The 19,653-nt window shown below is 46.2% G+C and overlaps 1 protein-coding gene across 1 annotated transcript; it reads left to right on the forward strand.

Annotated features, from left to right (window-relative positions):
* Positions 1-14,332: 14,332 nt before the first annotated feature.
* LOC125553311 (proline-rich receptor-like protein kinase PERK1) lies at positions 14,333-19,159 on the forward strand. Its single transcript, XM_048717124.1, has 8 exons — positions 14,333-15,071; positions 15,607-16,152; positions 16,682-16,768; positions 16,868-16,938; positions 17,239-17,315; positions 17,604-17,751; positions 18,187-18,348; positions 18,554-19,159. Exons 1-8 carry the CDS (start codon positions 14,507-14,509, stop codon positions 18,872-18,874), a joined length of 1,977 nt encoding a protein of 658 aa, XP_048573081.1. The 5' UTR covers positions 14,333-14,506; the 3' UTR covers positions 18,875-19,159.
* Positions 19,160-19,653: the final 494 nt, after the last annotated feature.

Raw genomic sequence — 19,653 nt, forward strand, 5'->3', positions numbered from 1 at the left:
CGAGCCAGGTGGAACCCATCAATTATTGGGTCTAGGACCAGTGCAGCTGAGCCACCGTGATGGATATTGGTCGGATGATCCCGGCGATCAATAGTGATCGGGCATGATGACCATGGATTAAATTTTGGGGCGACTGGCTCTATCGCGTAGACGTCCCTGAGCGCACGCTTGCGCTCCCTCTTGGGGATGTGGGTAGTGTATATCATGTTCAGCGTTTTGACCTGAGGGGGAAACTTCTTCTGTCCCCCTGTGTTCGGTTGTTGGGGCTCTTCATCATCGTCCTCGCCTTGCGATCCCTTATCACTGTTCTCGGCGTTTAGTTTGCCAGCCTATTTAAAAACCCAGCAATCTCTATTTGTATGATTTGGTGGTTTGTCCGGGGTGCCATGAATCTGGCACGGACGATCAAGTATGCGGTCCAAGCCGGACTCTCCAGGTTGTTGAACTATGTGGCTTATGTCATCGGCGTCTGGTCGCCGGACATATGTACCTAGAAGTTGTCGAGGAAGGCTTCTTCCAAGTCCTCCCAGCTGCCGATAGAATTTTCAGGCAGGCTGTTTAACCAGTGACGAGCTGGCCCCTTGAGTTTTAAAGGGAGGTATTTGATGGCGTGGAGGTCATCGCCGCGGGCCATATGAATGTGGAGAATGAAGTCTTCGATCCACACTACGGGTCTGTGGTTCCATCGTATGATTCTATATTCATGGGTTTGAACCCTTCTGGGAATTCATGATCCATGCCCTCATCAATGAAGCAATGAGGGTGTGCGGCGCCTCTATATCGGGCCGTATCGCGACGTAGCTCTGATGCAGTCCGTCTGCGGTTTTCAGACCACGCATGACTAAGTTTGTCACGTCTGAATAGGTGGCCGTCGTCGCGTGTCGAGGCACGTCCTCGCGATCCGTAGATTGATCTGGTATGTCCTGCTTTATTGTTCAGGTTTTGTTGGAGGTCATATGTATGGCCGTGGGCTAATTTACCTCTACCTGTGCGATGAGGCGGGGCGGGCTGGTGTTCGGCGTGAGTTGTCGTTTTGTCCCGACCACGTGGTGGTCGGTCAGCCGCATTGTATGATGGTGGTATGTATTCCAGCGCCTTCTCGTCAAACTAAGGTAGCAATTTGCACTTTGGGTAGCTTTTGGTTGGGCGCTTGAGGCCGTATTCTTCGGCTGCTAGGACATCGGTCCATTTATCATTGAGCAGATCTTGGTCAGCTTGAAGCTGTTGCTGCTTCTTTTTCAGGCTCCTTGCAGTGGCTATTAGCTGGCGCTTGAAGCGCTCCTGCTCAAGAGGTTCCTCAGGCACGATGAAATTGTCGGTGCCGAGGTTCACCTCATCCTCGGAGAGTGGAAGATAACTTCCGTCCTCTGAGTCTTCATGCGTGGCCTGTTTACCAGGGCTAGCCTGCCCATCTTCCCGTTCTTGTTCATTAGTTGTTTCAACGGGGTCTTTGTTGTCTTCGGCACCTTCTGGAGTGTTATCTTCTCCTGTGCCAGTGTTGCTGTCTTTACTGCAGCGTGACTTAGAGCGGCGCCGCGGACGCCGGTGCTTGGATCGTATTTCGGAAGGTTTATCCTTAGCTGGATCTTCCTTGTCATCGCCGCTGTTCTCCTTTGGTGCATCCACCATGTATACATCATACGAGGAAGTGGTTGTCCAGCGTCCGGTGACCGGCGGGGTCTGGGCCTCTTATTCTCCGGCATCGTCGTCCATACCGTTGATGTCCTTGGAGTCGTAATCAAGTGTGTCGGTCAAATCCTCGACCGTGGCTAGGAAGTGGGTGGCGGGTGGGAAGCAAAATTCTCCACCGTCAGCCCCTAGTTCGGACCGGATATAGTTGGGCTGTGAGTCCTTCGTCAAGGATAGGTTTTTTAATGCGTTTAGCACGTTGCCCAAAGGCGAGTGCAGGAAGATTCCTGCGGCGCTGAATTCGAAGATCGATAAGCAATCAAGTTCGGCGTCCATGGGCTCACATGGTTCGGAACTTACGGCCGGAGACGAGTTCGGAGTTCCGGTGGAATCGGTATCATATGAGATCAAGTCTATGTGCGGCTCCAACACCGGGGACACAATGTTTTACCTAGGTTCGAGCCCTCTCTATGGAGGTAATATCCTATGTCCTGCTTGATTGATCTTCATGAATACGAGTATTACAAGAGTTGATCTACCAGGAGATCGTAATGGCTAAACCCTAGAGGCCTAGCTTGTATGGTTATGATATTGTGTCCCTTCCTCCGGACTAAGTCCTCCGGTTTATATAGACACCGGGAGGATCTAGGGTTACACAAGGTCGGTTACAAAGAAAGGAATCTACATATTTGGTCGCCAAGCTTGCCTTCCACGCCAAGGAGAGTCCCATCCGGACACGGGTGCAGTCTTCGGTCTTCGTATCTTCACAGCCCATCAGTCCGACCCATGGCTAATAGGCCGGACGCTCGAGGACCCCTTAGTCCAGGACTCCCTGAGTGCCCCCCTCCATAGTTTACTCCTCCGATCATAGTGTCGTAATGCTTAGGCGAAGCCCTACATGGATCAGATCACCATCATCGTCATCACGCTGTCGTGCTGACAGAACTCTCTCTCGACCCTCTGCTGGATCAAGAGTTCGAGGGACGTCATCGAGCTGAACTTCTGCAGAACTCTGAGGTGTTGTATGTTTGGTACTAAGATCGGTTGGATCGTGAAGACGTTTGACTACATCAACCGCGTTAACCTAACGCTTTCACTTTCGGTCTACGAGGGTACGTGAACACACTCTCCCCCTCTCGTTGCTATGCATCTCCTAGATAGATCTTGCGTGAACGTTGGAATTTTTTAAAATTGCATGCTACTTTACCCAACAGTGGCATCCGAGCCAAGTCTATGCGTAGATGATATGCACGAGTAGAACACAATGAGTTGTGGGCGATAATAGTCATATTGCTTGCCACCAACATCTTATTTTGATTCGGCGGTATTGTTGGATGAAGCGGCCCAGACCAACATTACATGACCACATTCATGAGACCGATTCTACCGATGTGCTTTTGCACACAGGTGGCTGGTGGGTGTCTGTTTCTCCAACTTTAGTTGAATCGAATTTGACTATGGCTGGTCCTTGTTGAAGGTTAAAACAACACACTTGACAAAAAATCGTTGTGGTTTTGATGCGTAGGTAAGAACGATGGCAAGGCACACTTCAGGTCTGGTACACAACATTGCATACATGATATAACCTATCGCTGAGGCATAGGGAATGACTTTCATTTTCTCTCTATCTTCTGCAGTGGTCAGGCATTGAGTGTGTGACTGAACTTCACACCTTGTAACACATGCAAGAACCCTTTCTTTGACTGATCCATTTGAACTTCTTCAAAACTTTATCAAGGTATGTGCTTTGTGAAAGTCCAATTAAGCATCTTGATCTATCTCTATAGATCTTGATGCCCAATATATAAGCAGCTTCATCGAGGTCTTTCATTGAAAAATTCTTATTAAAGTATCCTCTTATGCTATCCAGAAATTCCGTATTATTTTCAATCAACAATATGTCATCCTCATATAATATTAGAAATGCTACAGAGCTCCCACTCACTTTCTTGTAAATACACGCTTCTCCAAAAGTCTGTATAAAACCATATGCTTTGATCACACTATCAAAGCGTATATTCCAACTCCGAGAGGCTTGCACCAGTCCATAAATGGACCGCTGGAGCTTGCACACTTTTTTAGCACCTTTAGGATCGACAAAACCTTCTGGTTGCATCATATACAACTCTTCTTTAAGAAATCCATTAAGGAATGCAGTTTTGACATCCATTTGCAAATTTCATAATCATGAAATGCGGCAATTGCTAACATGATTCAGACAGACTTAAGCATCACTACGAGTGAGAAGGTCTCATCATAGTCAACTCCTTGAACTTGTCGAAAAACCTTTCGCAACAAGTCAAGCTTTGTAGACAATAACATTACAGTCAGCGTCAGTCTTCTTCTTGAAGATCCATTTATTCTCTATGGCTTGCCGATCATCGGGCAAGTCAACCAAAGTCCACTTTTTGTTCGGATACATGGATCCCATCTCAGATTTCATGGCCTCAAGCCATTTTGCGGAATCTGGGTTCATCATCGCTTCCTCATAGTTCGTAGGTTCATCATGGTCTAGTAACATGATCTCCAGAACAGGATTACCGTACCACTCTGGTGCCGACCGTACTCTGGTTGACCTACGAGGTTTGGTAGTAACTTGATCTGAAGTTTCATGATCATCATCATTAGCTTCCTCACTAACTGGTGTAGGAATCACTGGAACTAATTTCTGTGATGAACTACTTTCCAATTAAGGAGAAGGTACAATTACCTCATAAAGTTCTACTTTCCTCCCACTCACTTCTTTCGAGAGAAACTCCTTCTCTAGAAAGGATCCATTCTTATAAATGAATATCTTGCCTTTGGATCTATGATAGCAGGTGTATCCAACAGTTTCCTTTGGGTATCCTATGAAGACGCATTTCTCCGATTTGGGTTCAAGCTTATCAGGTTGAAGCTTTTTCACAATTAGCATCACAGCCCCAAACTTTAAGAAATGACAGCTTAGGTTTCTTGCCAAACCACAGTTCATATGGTGTCATCTCAACGGATTTAGATGGTGCCCTATTTAACGTGAATGCAGCCGTCATTAAAGCATAACCCCAAAACAATAGTGGTAAATCGGTAAGAGACATCATAGATCGTACCATATCTAATGAAGTATGGTTACGACGTTCGGACACACCATTACGTTGTGGTGTTCCAGGTGGCGTGAGTTGCGAAACTATTCCACATTGTTTCAAATGAAGATCAAACTCATAACACAAATATTCACCTCCATGATCAGATCGTAGAAACTTTATTTTCTTGTTACGATTATTTTCCACTTCACTCTGAAATTCTTTGAACTTTTCAAATGTTTCAGACTTATGTTTCATTAAGTATATATACCCATATCTGGTTAAAGCATCTGTGAAGGTTAGAAAATAACGATACCCGCCGCGAGCCTCAACACTCATCGGGCTGCATACATCAGTATGTATTATTTCCAATAAGTCAGTGGCTCGAATGGAGTCTTAGTCATCTTGCCCATGAGGCATGGTTCGCAAGTATCAAGTGATTCATAATCAAGTGATTCCAAAAGCCCATCAACATGGAGTTTCTTCATGCGCTTTACACCAATATGACCTAAACGGCAGTTCCACAAATAAGTTGCACTATCATTATTAACTTTGCATCTTTTGGCTTCAATATTATGAATATGTCTATCACTATGATCGAGATTCAACAAAAATAGACCACTCATTAAGGATGCATGACCAAAACAGATATTACTCATATAAATAGAACAACTATTATTCTCTGATTTAAATGAATAACCGTCTCTCATCAACCAAGATTAGATATAATGTTCATGCTTAACGCTGGCACCAAATAACAATTATTCAGGTCTGAAACTAACCCAGAAGGTAGATGTAGAGGTAGCGTGCCGATGGCGATCACATCGACCTTGGAACCATTTCTAACGCGCATCGTCACCTCGTCCTGAGCCAATCTTCGTTTAATTTGTAGCCCCTGTTTCGAGTTGCAAATATGAGCAACAAAACCAGTATCAAATACCCAAGCGCTACTACGAGCATTAGTAAGGTACACATAAATAACATGTATATCAAATATACCTTTCACTTTGCCATCCTTCTTATTCGCCAAATACTTGGGGTAGTTCCGCTTCTAGTGACCAGCCCCTTTGCAGTAGAAGCACTCAGTTTCAGGCTTAGGTCCAGACTTGGGCTTCTTCCATTGAGCAGCAACTGGTTTGCTATTCTTCTTAAAGTTCCCCTTCTTCCCTTTGCCCTTTTCTTGAAAGTAGTGGTCTTGTTAACCATCAACACTTGATGCTCCTTCTTGATTTCTACCTCCGCAGCCTTTAGCACCGCGAAGAGCTCGGGAATTGTCTTTTCCATCCCTTGCATATTATAGTTCATCACGAAACCTTTATAGCTTGGTGGCAGTGATTGAAGAACTCTGTCAATGACACTATCATCAGGAAGATTAACTCCCGGCTGAGTCAAGTGGTTGTGGTACCCAGACATTCTGAGTATGTGTTCACTGACAGAATTGTTCTCCTCCATTTTGCAGCTATATAACTCGTTGGAGGCTTCATATCTCTCAACTCGGGCATTTGCTTGAAATATTAACTTCAACTCCTAGAACATCTCATATGTTCCATGACATTCAAAACGTCTTTGAAGTCCCGATTCTAAGCCGTAAAGCATGGCACACTGAACTATCGAGTAGTCACCAGCTTTAGTCTGCCAAACATTCATAATGTCCGGAGTTGCTCCTGCAGCGGGTCTTGCACCTAGCGGTGCTTCCGGGACGTAATTCTTATGTGCAACAATGAGGATAATACACAAGTTACGGACCCATTCCGTGTAGTTGCTACCATCATCTTTCAACTTAACTTTCTCTAGGAACGCATTAAAATTCAAGGGAACGGTAGGATGGGCCATTGATCTACAACAACATAGATATGCAAAAACTATCAGGACTAAGTTCATGATAAATTGAAGTTCAATTAATCATATTACTTAAGAACTCCCACTTAGATAGACATCCCTATAGTCATCTAAATGATCGCGTGATCCATATCAACTAAACCATGTCCGATCATCACGTGAGATGGAGTAGTTTTCAATGGTGAACATCACTATGTTGATCATATCTACTGTATGATTCACGTTCGACCTTTCGGTCTCAGTGTTCCAAGGCCATATGTGCATATGCTAGGCTCGTAAAGTTTAACCCAAGTATTCTGCACGTGCAAAACTGGCTTGTACCCGTTGTATGTGAACGTAGAGCTTATCACACCCGATCATCACGTGGTGTCTCGGCACGACGAACTGTAGCAACGGTGCATACTCAGGGAGAACACTTATACCTTGAAATTTAGTGAGGGATCATCTTATAATGCTACCACCATACTAAGAAAATTAAGATGCATAAAAGATAAACATCCCATGCAATCAAAATATGTGACATGATATGGCCATCATCATCTTGTGCCTTTGATCTCCATATCCAAAGCACCGTCATGATCTCCATCGTCACCGGCTTGATACCTTGATCTCCATCGTAGCTTCGTTGTCGTCTCGCCAACTATTGCTTCTATGACTATCGCTACCGCTTAGTGATAAAGTAAAGCAATTACATGGCGATTGCATTTCATACAATAAAGCGACAACCATAAGGCTCCTGCCAGTTGCTGATAACTTTTTCAAAACATGATTATCTCATACAACAATTTATATCTCATCACGTCTTGACCATATCACATCACAACATGCCCTGCAAAAACAAGTTAGACGTCCTCTACTTTGTTGTTGCAAGTTTTACGTGGCTGCTACGGGCTTCTAGCAAGAATCGTTCTTACCTACGCATCAAAACCACAACGATTTTTTGTCAAGTGTGTTGTTTTAACCTTCAACAAGGACCATCCATGGTCAAATTCGATTCAACTAAAGTTGGAGAAACAGACACCCACCAGCCACCTGTGTGCAAAAGCACATCGGTAGAATCGGTCTCATGAACGTGGTCATGTAATGTTGGTCTGGGCCGCTTCATCCAACAATACCGCCGAATCAAAATAAGATGTTGGTGGTAAGCAATATGACTATTATCGCCCACAACTCATTGTGTTCTACTCGTGCATATCATCTACGCATAGACTTGGCTCGGATGCCACTGTTGGGTAAAGTAGCATGCAATTTTAAAAAATTCCAACGCTCACGCAAGATCTATCTAGGAGATGCATAGCAACGAGAGGGGGAGAGTGTGTTCACGTACCCTCGTAGACCGAAAGTGAAAGCGTTAGGTTAACGCGGTTGATGTAGTCAAACGTCTTCACGATCCAACCGATCTTAGTACCAAACATACAACACCTCAGAGTTCTGCAGAAGTTCAGCTCGATGACGTCCCTCGAACTCTTGATCCAGCAGAGGGTTGAGAGAGAGTTCTGTCAGCACGACAGCGTGATGACGATGATGGTGATCTGATCCGTGTAGGGCTTCGCCTAAGCATTACGACACTATGACCGGAGGAGTAAACTATGGAGGGGGGCACTGAGGGAGTCCTGGACTAAGGGGTCCTCGAGCGTCCGGCCTATTAGCCATGGGTCGGACTGATGGGCTGTGAAGATACGAAGACCGAAGACTGCACCCGTGTCCGGATGGGACTCTCCTTGGCGTGGAAGGCAAGCTTGGCGACCAAATATGTAGATTCCTTTCTTTGTAACCGACCTTGTGTAACCCTAGATCCTCCCGGTGTCTATATAAACCGGAGGACTTAGTCCGGAGGAAGGGACACAATATCATAACCATACAAGCTAGGCCTCTAGGGTTTAGCCATTACGATCTCCTGGTAGATCAACTCTTGTAATACTCGTATTCATGAAGATCAATCAAGCAGGACATAGGATATTACCTCCATAGAGAGGGCTCAAACCTGGGTAAAACATTGTGTCCCCTGTCTCCTGTTACACCACGGTAACGTGAAATCAGTCTCGTAGGGCTTATGGGAAAAGACGCCTAACCGGTGAGGTCAAACTCAAAAGTGACGCGACATACAAATAGGGAAGGCAAAACCTAAATGCAACTACCCGTAGGTATAGCTAGGGTCACTGACAATGTGACCTACGCCGGCCTGCCCCACATGCCAGTTAAACAACACAATTCCCATCGCACAACCGATGGCCCCACCGGGACACATCTAGGGAGGGGCCGACCACGTAATGAGGGTTTTGGGAAATATCGCCAATATTTACTTCACAACTAAAGAATAAAGAAATGATGGCTCTCCACCACCCCACCTCTCCTCTCCTCCCACACTGCCCCCCACCTACAATGGCGATCTCTAACCCTAGAAACCATGGAAAGCTTGCTACATTGGGACTTTGCGCCGGTCTTGGCCCTGGCAGACCAGGTGAGAAGACAATTTGGCTCTACAGTTCATTTCTCCCCTTCCTGAGACATCAAGGAGTTCTTTTTGGTGGTCTCGTTTTCCTCGGCTTCGTTCCCTCTTTCGGTGGAATCTGTGGGTGTTGCGTTACAATGTTGCATTGGAGGGATCTCTTCTGGTTTCAATGTGCTACCGATCACTCATCGTTCATTTCGTTTTTCGGTTGCCAATAACAAAGTGGGTCACTTCATATATGGGCTCAAGGATCGTATTTGGCCTGATTTTGTTTGTCACTTCCACTTGTTCAATGGTCGTTTTGCTAAAGCCCTTGCAATTGACAATCGTTGGCACGTGGATCAAGAGCTACAAGATATTGCAGATAGACGTTCTATTATTGTCAAATCTTCTCTGCAATTTTTATCTCACAAGGAGCATCTTGATCATTCTTTTGCTAAGGAGCTTAGTAAATTTGGACTTATTCCTTTGAAAAAATGGAAATTTTCAAATAAGAACGCTCATGAAGCTTCTTCTTCCTCGGGTCCACATATGCAAATTCAAACTCAAATTGCCTCAATTCCCCCATGCGACAAATTGGGCGTGGTTTCTGCTCAGGGCTCTAATCATATTGCCTTAATGAATCATTACTTGTCCCAAGCGAAGTCTGAGGAGAATCAAGACATTAATTACCTTTTATTAGGTACGTTTAAATGTCCTCTTACCGTGCCATATGCCCCGGTGCCTCTCTGTTTTTTACTTCGGCCTTCAGATATGTGCCTCCTCATGTGGTTTGGCCTCCTAAGCTTAAAGCCCAACGCAAAGCGGACCTTGCCTAGGCCCAATATACACAGATGGAAATTGAGGATCTGGCAGCTAAATGGGCTGCTTTATGCTCTAAACGCCCGCAATGGGGGCACAGCCGAATTCACTGCGAAGGCAGGCTCATTTGCTCCGGTCCTGGTCATCGAGCCATTGACTGCCCCAAGCGTGTCACCATATCACAAAATAATGGGAAAGTTCCTTTAATTGGCAACACTGCGATCAATTCGGCCGGATCTTTGGGACAATCCATTCCTGCTCTGCAGCCTGTGCACAGATCTAAACCGTCCATTAGTTGTGTTGTTTGTGGATTCTATGGACACGTGGAACAATCTTGTCGTGGGTTGAAATTTCAGAACAAGTGGAGGTGGGTTGTAAAAATCTAGCCGGCCCGCTCACCCCCTCACGCTCCGTCTTCCACCTCGAAAACACACAAGCCCCCGCTCTGCCCTGTCCCATCACCCCTGCAATCACTCCCTCTCTCGCGCCGCTTGACAATGGCCAACTACCCTCTGAATCCAGCCCCTTTCCTCCCGCCGGGGTTCACCGTCGAGCCCGGCCCGGCGGACCGCCTGGTTCGTAGTGGCATGGTGGTCAGACCTATTGCCCCGCTCAACCACGACTTCCTGGCGATTGCGGAGACCAGCCACTACGTTCCTCTTCATCGTCGTACTGCCATCCGCGGCCAGATCACTGCATTGCTGCATGAGTCCCATTTGTTCACCACAGAGGTCAGTGATCACCCGTTCAGGATTGGAATCTTTGGTTTTGTTGACTCCTTCTTGAGAGACACGGCGGTTGCTACACCTATCGAGTTAGAGGAAGAGGATCTGCTGATTACCTTTGTCGCACTCAATAGGCGCACCACCTCGTTTGGGCCCGAAGTTTGGTTGATGTTTTTTGGTTTTCCCTATGATTATCAAACTGACTATTACATCAACAAGGCTCGGGGGGTATGGTTCATTGGTATCCTGGTATAACCCAAGGCAGGCCCGTCGTTTTGTGCTGCTCAAAGCTAGGGTGATCCGTCTAAATTTAATCCCCAAAAGCTTTGTGGTTTGGCAACTAGGGGGCGCTCACGACTGTTGGACAGTTCAGGTGACCATTTTGCGCAGTAATGACTGGAATGATCTCTTACCAGAAGTGCTGCCGCCTGGGGAGGAACCGCCGCCACCTGATGGCAACCCCCATCCTCTGTTTGGGCCTGATCTTACTGCTGAGGAGTTGTACCAGCAATAGGTACACAACTGGCTTGTTCAGAATGGTGCACCACCTGCAGCCAACAATGCAGGTCAGGGTGCAGGTCAAGATGTTGTCCAGGAGGCCCAAGATCAAGGTGGTTGGGGTGACTGGCCTCCTCCACAGCCTGTGCAACTCCATCCAATGCCGCCCCACCTTGTCAACTATCAAGCATGGCTTGCATCCCAGGGTCTGACAGTCCAGAACGGCATAGTTCCTGAAAATAACATCACTGATAATGCTTTCCAGGCGTTGAATGATTCCATTACTGTGTTTGACAATTCTAGATCCTCCCAGGATGAGGACGAGGTTCTGCCTGATCTGAATGTGGCTCTGGTTACGCTGTCTGATCCAAATGTGGAAGTGGCTAGCAGGGCGGCTCCTTCTGAATCTCTGACTGTCGCTATGGATTTACATGCTCATGGTATCTGTTTTGGTCTGTCTGCTCAAGGGGAGGAGCTGTTGTCTATCCTTATGAATGAGCCAATACCTCGGCAGCGTCTCAACTCCTTCATTTTTCAGGCCTTAAGACCAGTTATTGCTTCTATTGGTACTTGGCGGGAGGGCTATGGCATGAGGACTGCTTCTGCTACTATTTCTGTCAGAGTTTCAGTTGACTCAGAGGGTATCAACTTCTCTCAGGTTCAGTCTGTCACTTCAGCCCCTCCAGCTGCTTCGTTTGTGGTTATTGAGGAACTCTCTACTGACAGTGCGGTGCCAAGTACTGATATTCCAGGGCAACATCTTCAATCTCCAGCTGTTTCGTCAGTGGTCATTGAGGAAATCACTAATGACAATATGGTGCTTGCTACTGATGAGCTTCAGCAATCCTATACTGACTTGCTTCCTGCACCACCTGTCCCCCATTCTCGGGCCAGACGTCCTAGGGCAGCGGCTTCGATATCCACCACGGCAGTCCGGCTCAGTCAACGCTCCAACAAATATGATGGCTTCAAGTCTCAAGCTGTTAAGGATATACGCACCAGCACTTCCAAGGTACAGCCCCATTTTGTGCCCTCTATTGGCTCTTCTAGCTCTGCTGGTGACATCCCTCTGCCTACATCTGTCTCCACTCTGCAAGCAATTGGTGTCAACCGCTGTGCAATCCCGGTGAGTGAGCTCTCTTCCAAAGCTTTACTGACTGCACCCTCGGCTGCACCAGCACATGATGATATGCAAGGGGAGTTGGCCCCGTCTACTTCAGAGTAATCCCTTTGGTCTTTATGCCTCTTCTGCACTATTGGAATGTGCTCTCTTGGAACGTCAGGGGTTTAAACTCCGATAAGAAACAGTTAGCCCTTAATAATGTGATTATCTCTAGCGGTTGTGCGGTCGTTTGTTTGCAGGAGACCAAAATGTCTGATGTCTCTTTTGCGTTTATTAAAACCTACTTTCCTAAACAATTTGATCGTTACGCTTTTGTCCCCTCGCGTGGTGCCTCTGGAGGCCTTCTTACTGTATGGAAAAGCGCCTTATTCACGAGTAACGTCATATTTGTTGATGTTTTCGCGCTAACTGTCAGTTTTATCAGCACACAATCTGCACAATCTTGGTCTCTTGTCAATATTTACGGTCCTTGTGCGGGGGATGATTGTGAGGCATTTACCACTTGGTTGTACGATGTCCAAATCCCTAATGGACAGGACTGGCTTCTTCTAGGAAATTTCAACTATATGCGGGCCCCTGATAACCGTAACAAGCCGGGTGGAAACTTAAATGATATGATTACATTCAACGATATCATCCGCAAGAAGCAACTAATTGAAATTCCGGTTCAAGGCAGAATGTACACGTGGAGCAATATGCAACTTGACCCCCTGCTCGAACAAATTGATTGGTTTCTTACTTCCATGCACTGGACCAACACGTACCCCAAAACCCTGGTTAAACCACTTGGCAAACCTGTCTCTGACCATATCCCTTGCGTGGTAACTATTGAAACTAAAATCCCTCGCAGCAAACTTTTTCGCTTTGAATCTTACTGGATTTTGCACCCTGGGTTCATGGATGTTGTTCAAGAGGTTTGGGATAAGCCTGTCTTTAACAAAAACGCAGCTGCCACACTAGCCCACAAGTTTAAGGCTCTCAGACACGCACTAAAAGTTTGGAGTAAACACATCTCAAAACTATCCATTGCGATCAGTAACTGCAATGAGGTCCTGGCTGATTTATATAAGTTAGAAAACAAGAGATGCCTCACAATACCTGAATCTAATTTCAGAAACATCCTCAAAGCTCATCTGCTCAAGTTGCTAAAATATCAGATTCTTCTTTGCCCGAAAAAATTTCAAAAAAATTCCTAGTTATTTTAAGCTCCGTAAATATGTATTTTCTGTAAAACCAAAAACATGCAGAAAACGACAACTGACTCTGGACACTAGTTTAGTCCACAAAAATAATATAAATTACTATAAAAAGTATTTTAAAAATGATATTATAATAACATGAAACAATAAAAGTTTGTAGATAATTTTGAGACGTATCAGCATCCCAAGGTTAATCTCTACTCTTCCACGAGTAGGTAGATGATAAAACAAGAAATAAATTTAAGTGGAATGATACCTAACATAATCGAGAACAGAGTGTCGGTTGAAGAGGAACGGGGAGTGGGTGTACTATGTGTGTCCCAATTGTCGGATGCCTATGCGGTGGAGGTCCTGACGACCGCAAATCCTCTTCTTTCGATTTGTGAAAATTTGAACAACGATAAGACCATGGACGACATTTGATGCATGACGTTGAAAGGGAAAAAACTTCAAACCCTGTGGCCCAAACATTTGGAAGCGTTTTGATGTACCTCGGCCCGGCGATCCTTCTTATCGTTTTCTCCAACTGCGACTCCTCATAATTCACAACCCGACGGCACCGCGTTGCAGTCAACGAAAGGAAAAAAAAACAGTATCTCCATTCTATTGGCGTCAGCGTATTTGGCTTGCAGATATTACTCTGATGTGCGGGGTCCGCATGTAGTATAAGCCGCGGTAACGTGAAACCAGTCTCGCAGGGCTTACGGGAAAAGACGTGTAACCGGCGAGGTCAAACTCAAAAGCGACGCGGCATACATACAGATAGAGTAGGCAAAACCCCAACGCAACCACCGGCAGGCATCGCCAGGGCCACTGACAACCTGACCCGCACCGGCCCGCTCCACATGTCAGTTAAGCAACACAATTCCCGCCGCGCATCCGGTGGCCCCACCGGCACGCACCTAAGGCGGGGCCGACCACGCCCCGCTGTCACCGCGGCCTTTCCGAGCGAGCCATCTCTTCCCTCCCCTTCCAGGTTCCAATTCCCTCCTCCTCCTTTTAACTCCCCCGCTCCACTGCGCACTACTACTACTACTACTGACTACCCTTTTCTTCTCCGATCTCACCACCTCAAAGGCGCAAAGGGAGCGTCGTCTCTCACCATTCTTAGGCGCTAAGCAAAGCGGGAGTAACCCTAGCTCCAGCTCCGCCCCCGGAGCCGGGCGCCTTCCGCGCGGCAGATGTCGTCGCCGACCGCCGCGCCGGCGCCGACTACGCCCCCGGCGCCGCCGGCTAACGCCACCGCGCCTCCCCCGGCCACCCCGTCGGCACCTCCCCCGGCGATCCCCTCCCCCTCGCCGCCGGCCCCCGCCAACCCGCCCCCGGTCTCCGTCCCGCCGCCGGCAGCGCCCGCGGCCTCCCCTCCCGCGCCGTCCTCCACACCGGCCACCCCATCGGCACCATCTCCGTCACCCCCTGCCACCCCTTCCCCGCCCTCGGACACGCCCTCTCCGCCCTCGCCAGAAGGGAGGTCCCCGCCCTCGCCCGCTGGCGGGGGAAGATCGCCTTCCACGCCAGGCCACAACAACCCGTCGCCCAAATCGCCGCCTCATTCCTCCGGTGGCGGTGGCGGTGGCGGTGGCTCCGGGGTGTCCACGTCGGTGGTCGTCGGCGTAGCCGTGGGTGGCTTCGTGCTGCTGCTGCTCGCTACCTTCGTGTGCCTCTGCTGCCTCCGGAAGAAGCGCCGCCGCCAGCCTCCACCCCCGCACTATGGTTACCCGCCGCCTCCTCCTCCGCAGTACAAAGGTTTGCACCTCCGAATACTAGCTGTCGCTGTCTAGATCTAGATCTGGTGTGCGGGTATCGTGTGCAAGCAGTCAGTCACGGTGCTGTCGGTTGGAATCCTCCTATTCTTGGCAAATTTGGCTGCAATTCGCACTTGTTATGCTTAGGCACGGGTTAGGTGTGTTTAGCTGCATGTGCCGTGTCGTTGACGTGTAAGCACTTGGGAAAATTTCAATTTAGCTAGTGCCGCACCTGAATTTTACTAGTAGTACCTCTCAACTGTCACGGCTCATCTAGGAAAATCCGTGTTTTTGTTACATTCAAATTATCTGTATGTGCTAGGCTATCGGCAGTGTTACGTAAATGATTGCATGATGGCATCATGCCTGTTGTCTGTGTTAGGTGTCATAATTTTTTCTGTTCATCATTTCTTTTGTTTGGAACAGAAAAGCAATTGCATATGTTGCATCTCGGTATCTTATGCTGAGCTTAATTCTTCCAACTTGCAAAACGGAAACACTTTCTCTAATCCTAACAATGTTCTGTCTTACTGCAGAGGATCATTATGGAGCAACATACCAGAATTGGCAGAATAATGCTCCTCCTCCTCCACCTGATCATGTGGTTAAGATGCACCCATCACCTCCTCCAGCATATGCCAATCGTCCTCCACAGGCACCACCGCCGCCTCCACCCCCTATGATAAACAACAGCGGTGGGTCAGGTTCTAATTACTCAGGTGGTGAGATCCTGCCTCCACCATCCCCTGGGACCGCCCTTGGCTTCACGAACTCTAAGAGCACATTCACTTATGATGAGCTGGTGAGGGCAACCGATGGGTTCTCTGATGCTAATCTCCTCGGACAAGGTGGTTTTGGATATGTTCACAAAGGAGTGCTGCCTAATGGCAAAGAGATTGCTGTGAAGCAATTGAAACTTGGGAGTGGCCAGGGAGAGCGTGAGTTCCAGGCGGAGGTTGAGATTATCAGCCGTGTTCATCACAAGCATCTTGTGTCTCTGGTTGGTTACTGCATCTCTGGGGGGAAGAGGTTGCTTGTATATGAGTTTGTTACCAATAACACATTGGAATTCCACTTACATGGTATGCCTTATTGCCTCATTGATCTATCTTCTGTACGCATGGTTTATCCATGAGACTTTAGATAATAGCTGGGTGTATAAATACATCTATCCCACATCCCATAAAACAACAACTTTAGAAACACCTCTATTCACATTTCACAAAGAAAAGTCTCGACTTTAATGTTAAAACTAGATAACAACTGAAACTGTATGATTTAATTTTCTAGCTTGTTCCCTTTTACCATAGTAACTACTAACTTGTAAAATTGTCATTAGAAACTCTGCATTTGTGGGAAAGAACCAAGTAGAATCAAAAGCCCTTTGTCCATTTCGCTAGTTACTTTGTGTTTTACTTGGTTGAAATGGCAACAGACAGTAATATGCCCTATCATAGTGAAGTTCACGGATGAAGTTTTGTATCTCCTTCATTTTTTATTTTATTTTTACTTTTAATTTGAGGCTTGTATGCTACAAGTTAGTCACTATATGATGTGTTATACGCCCTAAGTTTTGTTGCTGATTGTTAAGACTGCTTTCACCTTCCACAGGAAAAGGCCGTCCAACGTTGGAGTGGCCCATAAGACTAAGGATTGCCCTTGGTGCTGCTAAGGGTTTGGCATACATTCACGAAGATTGTGAGTTTACCACCATGCGTACCTTTTTTTTGTGCATAGAAGATAGGAGTGTAACCAAAAACAGGTCCTTAAAATAATGTTTGTTTTCATAATTGACAGGCCACCCGAAGATCATACATCGTGATATAAAGTCATCAAACATTCTTCTTGATTTTAAATTCGAAGCTAAGGTAGGTTATGCTTCTCCATTTCTGCTTCCTTTCTATCGTGTCTGTTAACAACATTTGTTTAACCATTTATTTAATTTAACATTACCATCTTCATTAGAGTTCTGACATAAATAATTTACATGCTTCGGGAGTAAACATGTGGTGCAATTATCTTTGTGTATTTGTTGTTGAAATTTGAAATGCCATCTTAAGGTGTTTATTGATGTAGCTGTGTAGACAACAACTTTGAGTTTATCCAATTTCAGTGTCTTACTCGTTTTGTTTGTGCATAATCAGAGCTAATTGTAATCCTCTCTACAGGTTGCGGATTTTGGTCTGGCAAAGTTCACCTCTGATAACAACACACATGTGTCAACAAGAGTAATGGGCACTTTTGGGTATGTGTAGAAGTTAAATTGTTACCGAGCCATTTAAATCTGTTGTTATATGTCAAAGTAGACATGCTGCATATGTGTACAACTCCATTGTTACAATTTTCCAGAGCACATGGACACCATTCACTCTGTTAAGATTAGGTTGATATGTTTAAATTTCTTTACGGGAAAACCCCTAGTTTTTGTGTCATTTATATTGTTTCAGTATTTTAGATAGAAACTGAATCATCATTCAATTTGCTATGCTGTAGTTGCAGTTACAGTTTCCTGAGACCTTTTTTATGGTATTAGGTATCTAGCACCAGAGTATGCGTCTTCTGGAAAGCTAACTGAGAAATCAGATGTCTTTTCCTTTGGAGTGATGCTTCTTGAGCTGATAACTGGGCGCCGGCCTGTTGATTCAACCCAAACATATATGGATGACAGCTTGGTTGATTGGGTAAGTATTTTAATAGCCTACTTAAGTTTGGTGTTACCCATGATACTTCGACTAGATAAGTCAGGAAAGTTTGGTAGTTTCTTATGTACGTCAGGCAAGGGACATTTTGGGTACATGATCATTTTCATGATTTGTTTTTTTAAATGGAAGACTATATAAATTGACTACAAAGAAATGACACACAGACAATGATCATCTACAGAAGACTTATCATGGTCTTGTAGAAGCAAATTGCTTTGCTTGTTTTGATCATTGTATGTTAATAAGTTCTAAGAAACTATATGATTATTGAACATTTTTTTGACAAAGCTATTGTCTGTGTGTCATTTCTTTGTAGTCAATTTATATACTTCATTATCTGTAAGCCTTCTGTTAGAATCGTTTCTTTTATTGAATTTATGTTGTCGATGGAGTAACATATTTGACCATCTATAGGCAAGACCTTTACTGATGCGAGCACTTGAGGATGGTAACTATGATGAGTTAGTGGATGCTCGTCTGGGAAAGGATTTCAATCCTAATGAGATTGCCAGAATGATAGCATGTGCTGCTGCATGTGTACGCCATTCAGCACGTCGTCGCCCTCGAATGAGTCAGGTAACTTGTATTTCAGTATGCCTTAAAGCTCTACAAACTGCCCATAGATGCTTATCGTTTATGAAAATCAATTCGACATCTACTTTGGGCATTTTAGATGTTAATAGAGCTGTAATCTGCTTATAGCACAATAATGCTTTCAGCCCTTAGTATTGTGGCTACAAGTGAGAATTATGCGGTTGCTCATACCTGATATGATTGCCAGGTTGTTCGGGCCTTGGAAGGTGACGTCTCTTTGGAGGATCTTAACGAAGGTGTTCGGCCTGGTCATAGCCGCTTTTTCGGATCATACAGCAGTTCTGACTATGATTCTGGGCAGTACAACGAGGACATGAAGAAGTTCAAGAAGATGGCCTTTACGACGAATGACTACACGAGCAGCCAATACAGTGCGCCGACAAGCGAGTATGGTCAGATACCATCTGCATCAAGCAGTGAGGGCCAACAAACTCAAGAAATCGAGACAGGGACAATGAAGAAAGGTGGCCACAGTGGCTACAGTTCAGGATACAGCGGGCCGTCGTGAGGGAATTCTTTTTTACCCCCCCCCCCCCCCCCTTCTTTTTTTGACTTTTTCATCGATGCAATTTGTAAAGTCTGGTTGAATTTATATGCTGACTTGACTTGTGTGCGAGGAAGGGATGTTTGACCCAAGTATAGCTTCTGGTAGCTGCAGCCGTTGATTCTTTCATATGTTGTTGACCGATCTGCCCACCGCCGTTTGCTATGTAATTCAAAGAGCTAATTGAGTGATGTACTGTTCATACCCACTCAGGGTTGAGTAAGAGTAACCCAACGATTCTTTTTACGACTTGCTCGCGTGCCTTTGATGCGTCTCTTTTACCATCCCTGCCAACTTACATATCATTATGGGGGGTCGTCTTATCTTGTTGAAAGTGGATGGAATATGTGCTAGGCAGGATGCAGCTTGTGAGTTGTCTTGCAAGCCAAATCCCGTGAGCTGTTCTTCGGAAGCACGGAACGTGGACGCTGGGACAGCTCACGGGAGGAGGTTGTCTCGCGTTTCTTTCCAGTTACCCAGGGAGGGTTCGCGACGCGTGACCCTCCTCGAGGTCCCAGGATTGGAAGGAAGCCAACGCAACGCAACGAAGTGCAGGTGTGTGTGTGAGGCGTTGGGGGTGGGAGGTTGAGTAGTACAAGGTGTCAAGATTGGAAATGTTGGTCCAGGCTGTACTACTAACCGTTGCTGGGTTTGGCCGGTGGCTCCCTCGTCTTCTCTCCCGGTGGCGTGTTCTGCTTGAATGATTCCATCTGACGGTTTGCTCGGGACAGACGAACCTACGT

The sequence above is a fragment of the Triticum urartu genome, chromosome 1 (assembly GCF_003073215.2).
Source record: "Triticum urartu cultivar G1812 chromosome 1, Tu2.1, whole genome shotgun sequence".
Lineage (NCBI taxonomy): Eukaryota > Viridiplantae > Streptophyta > Magnoliopsida > Poales > Poaceae > Triticum > Triticum urartu.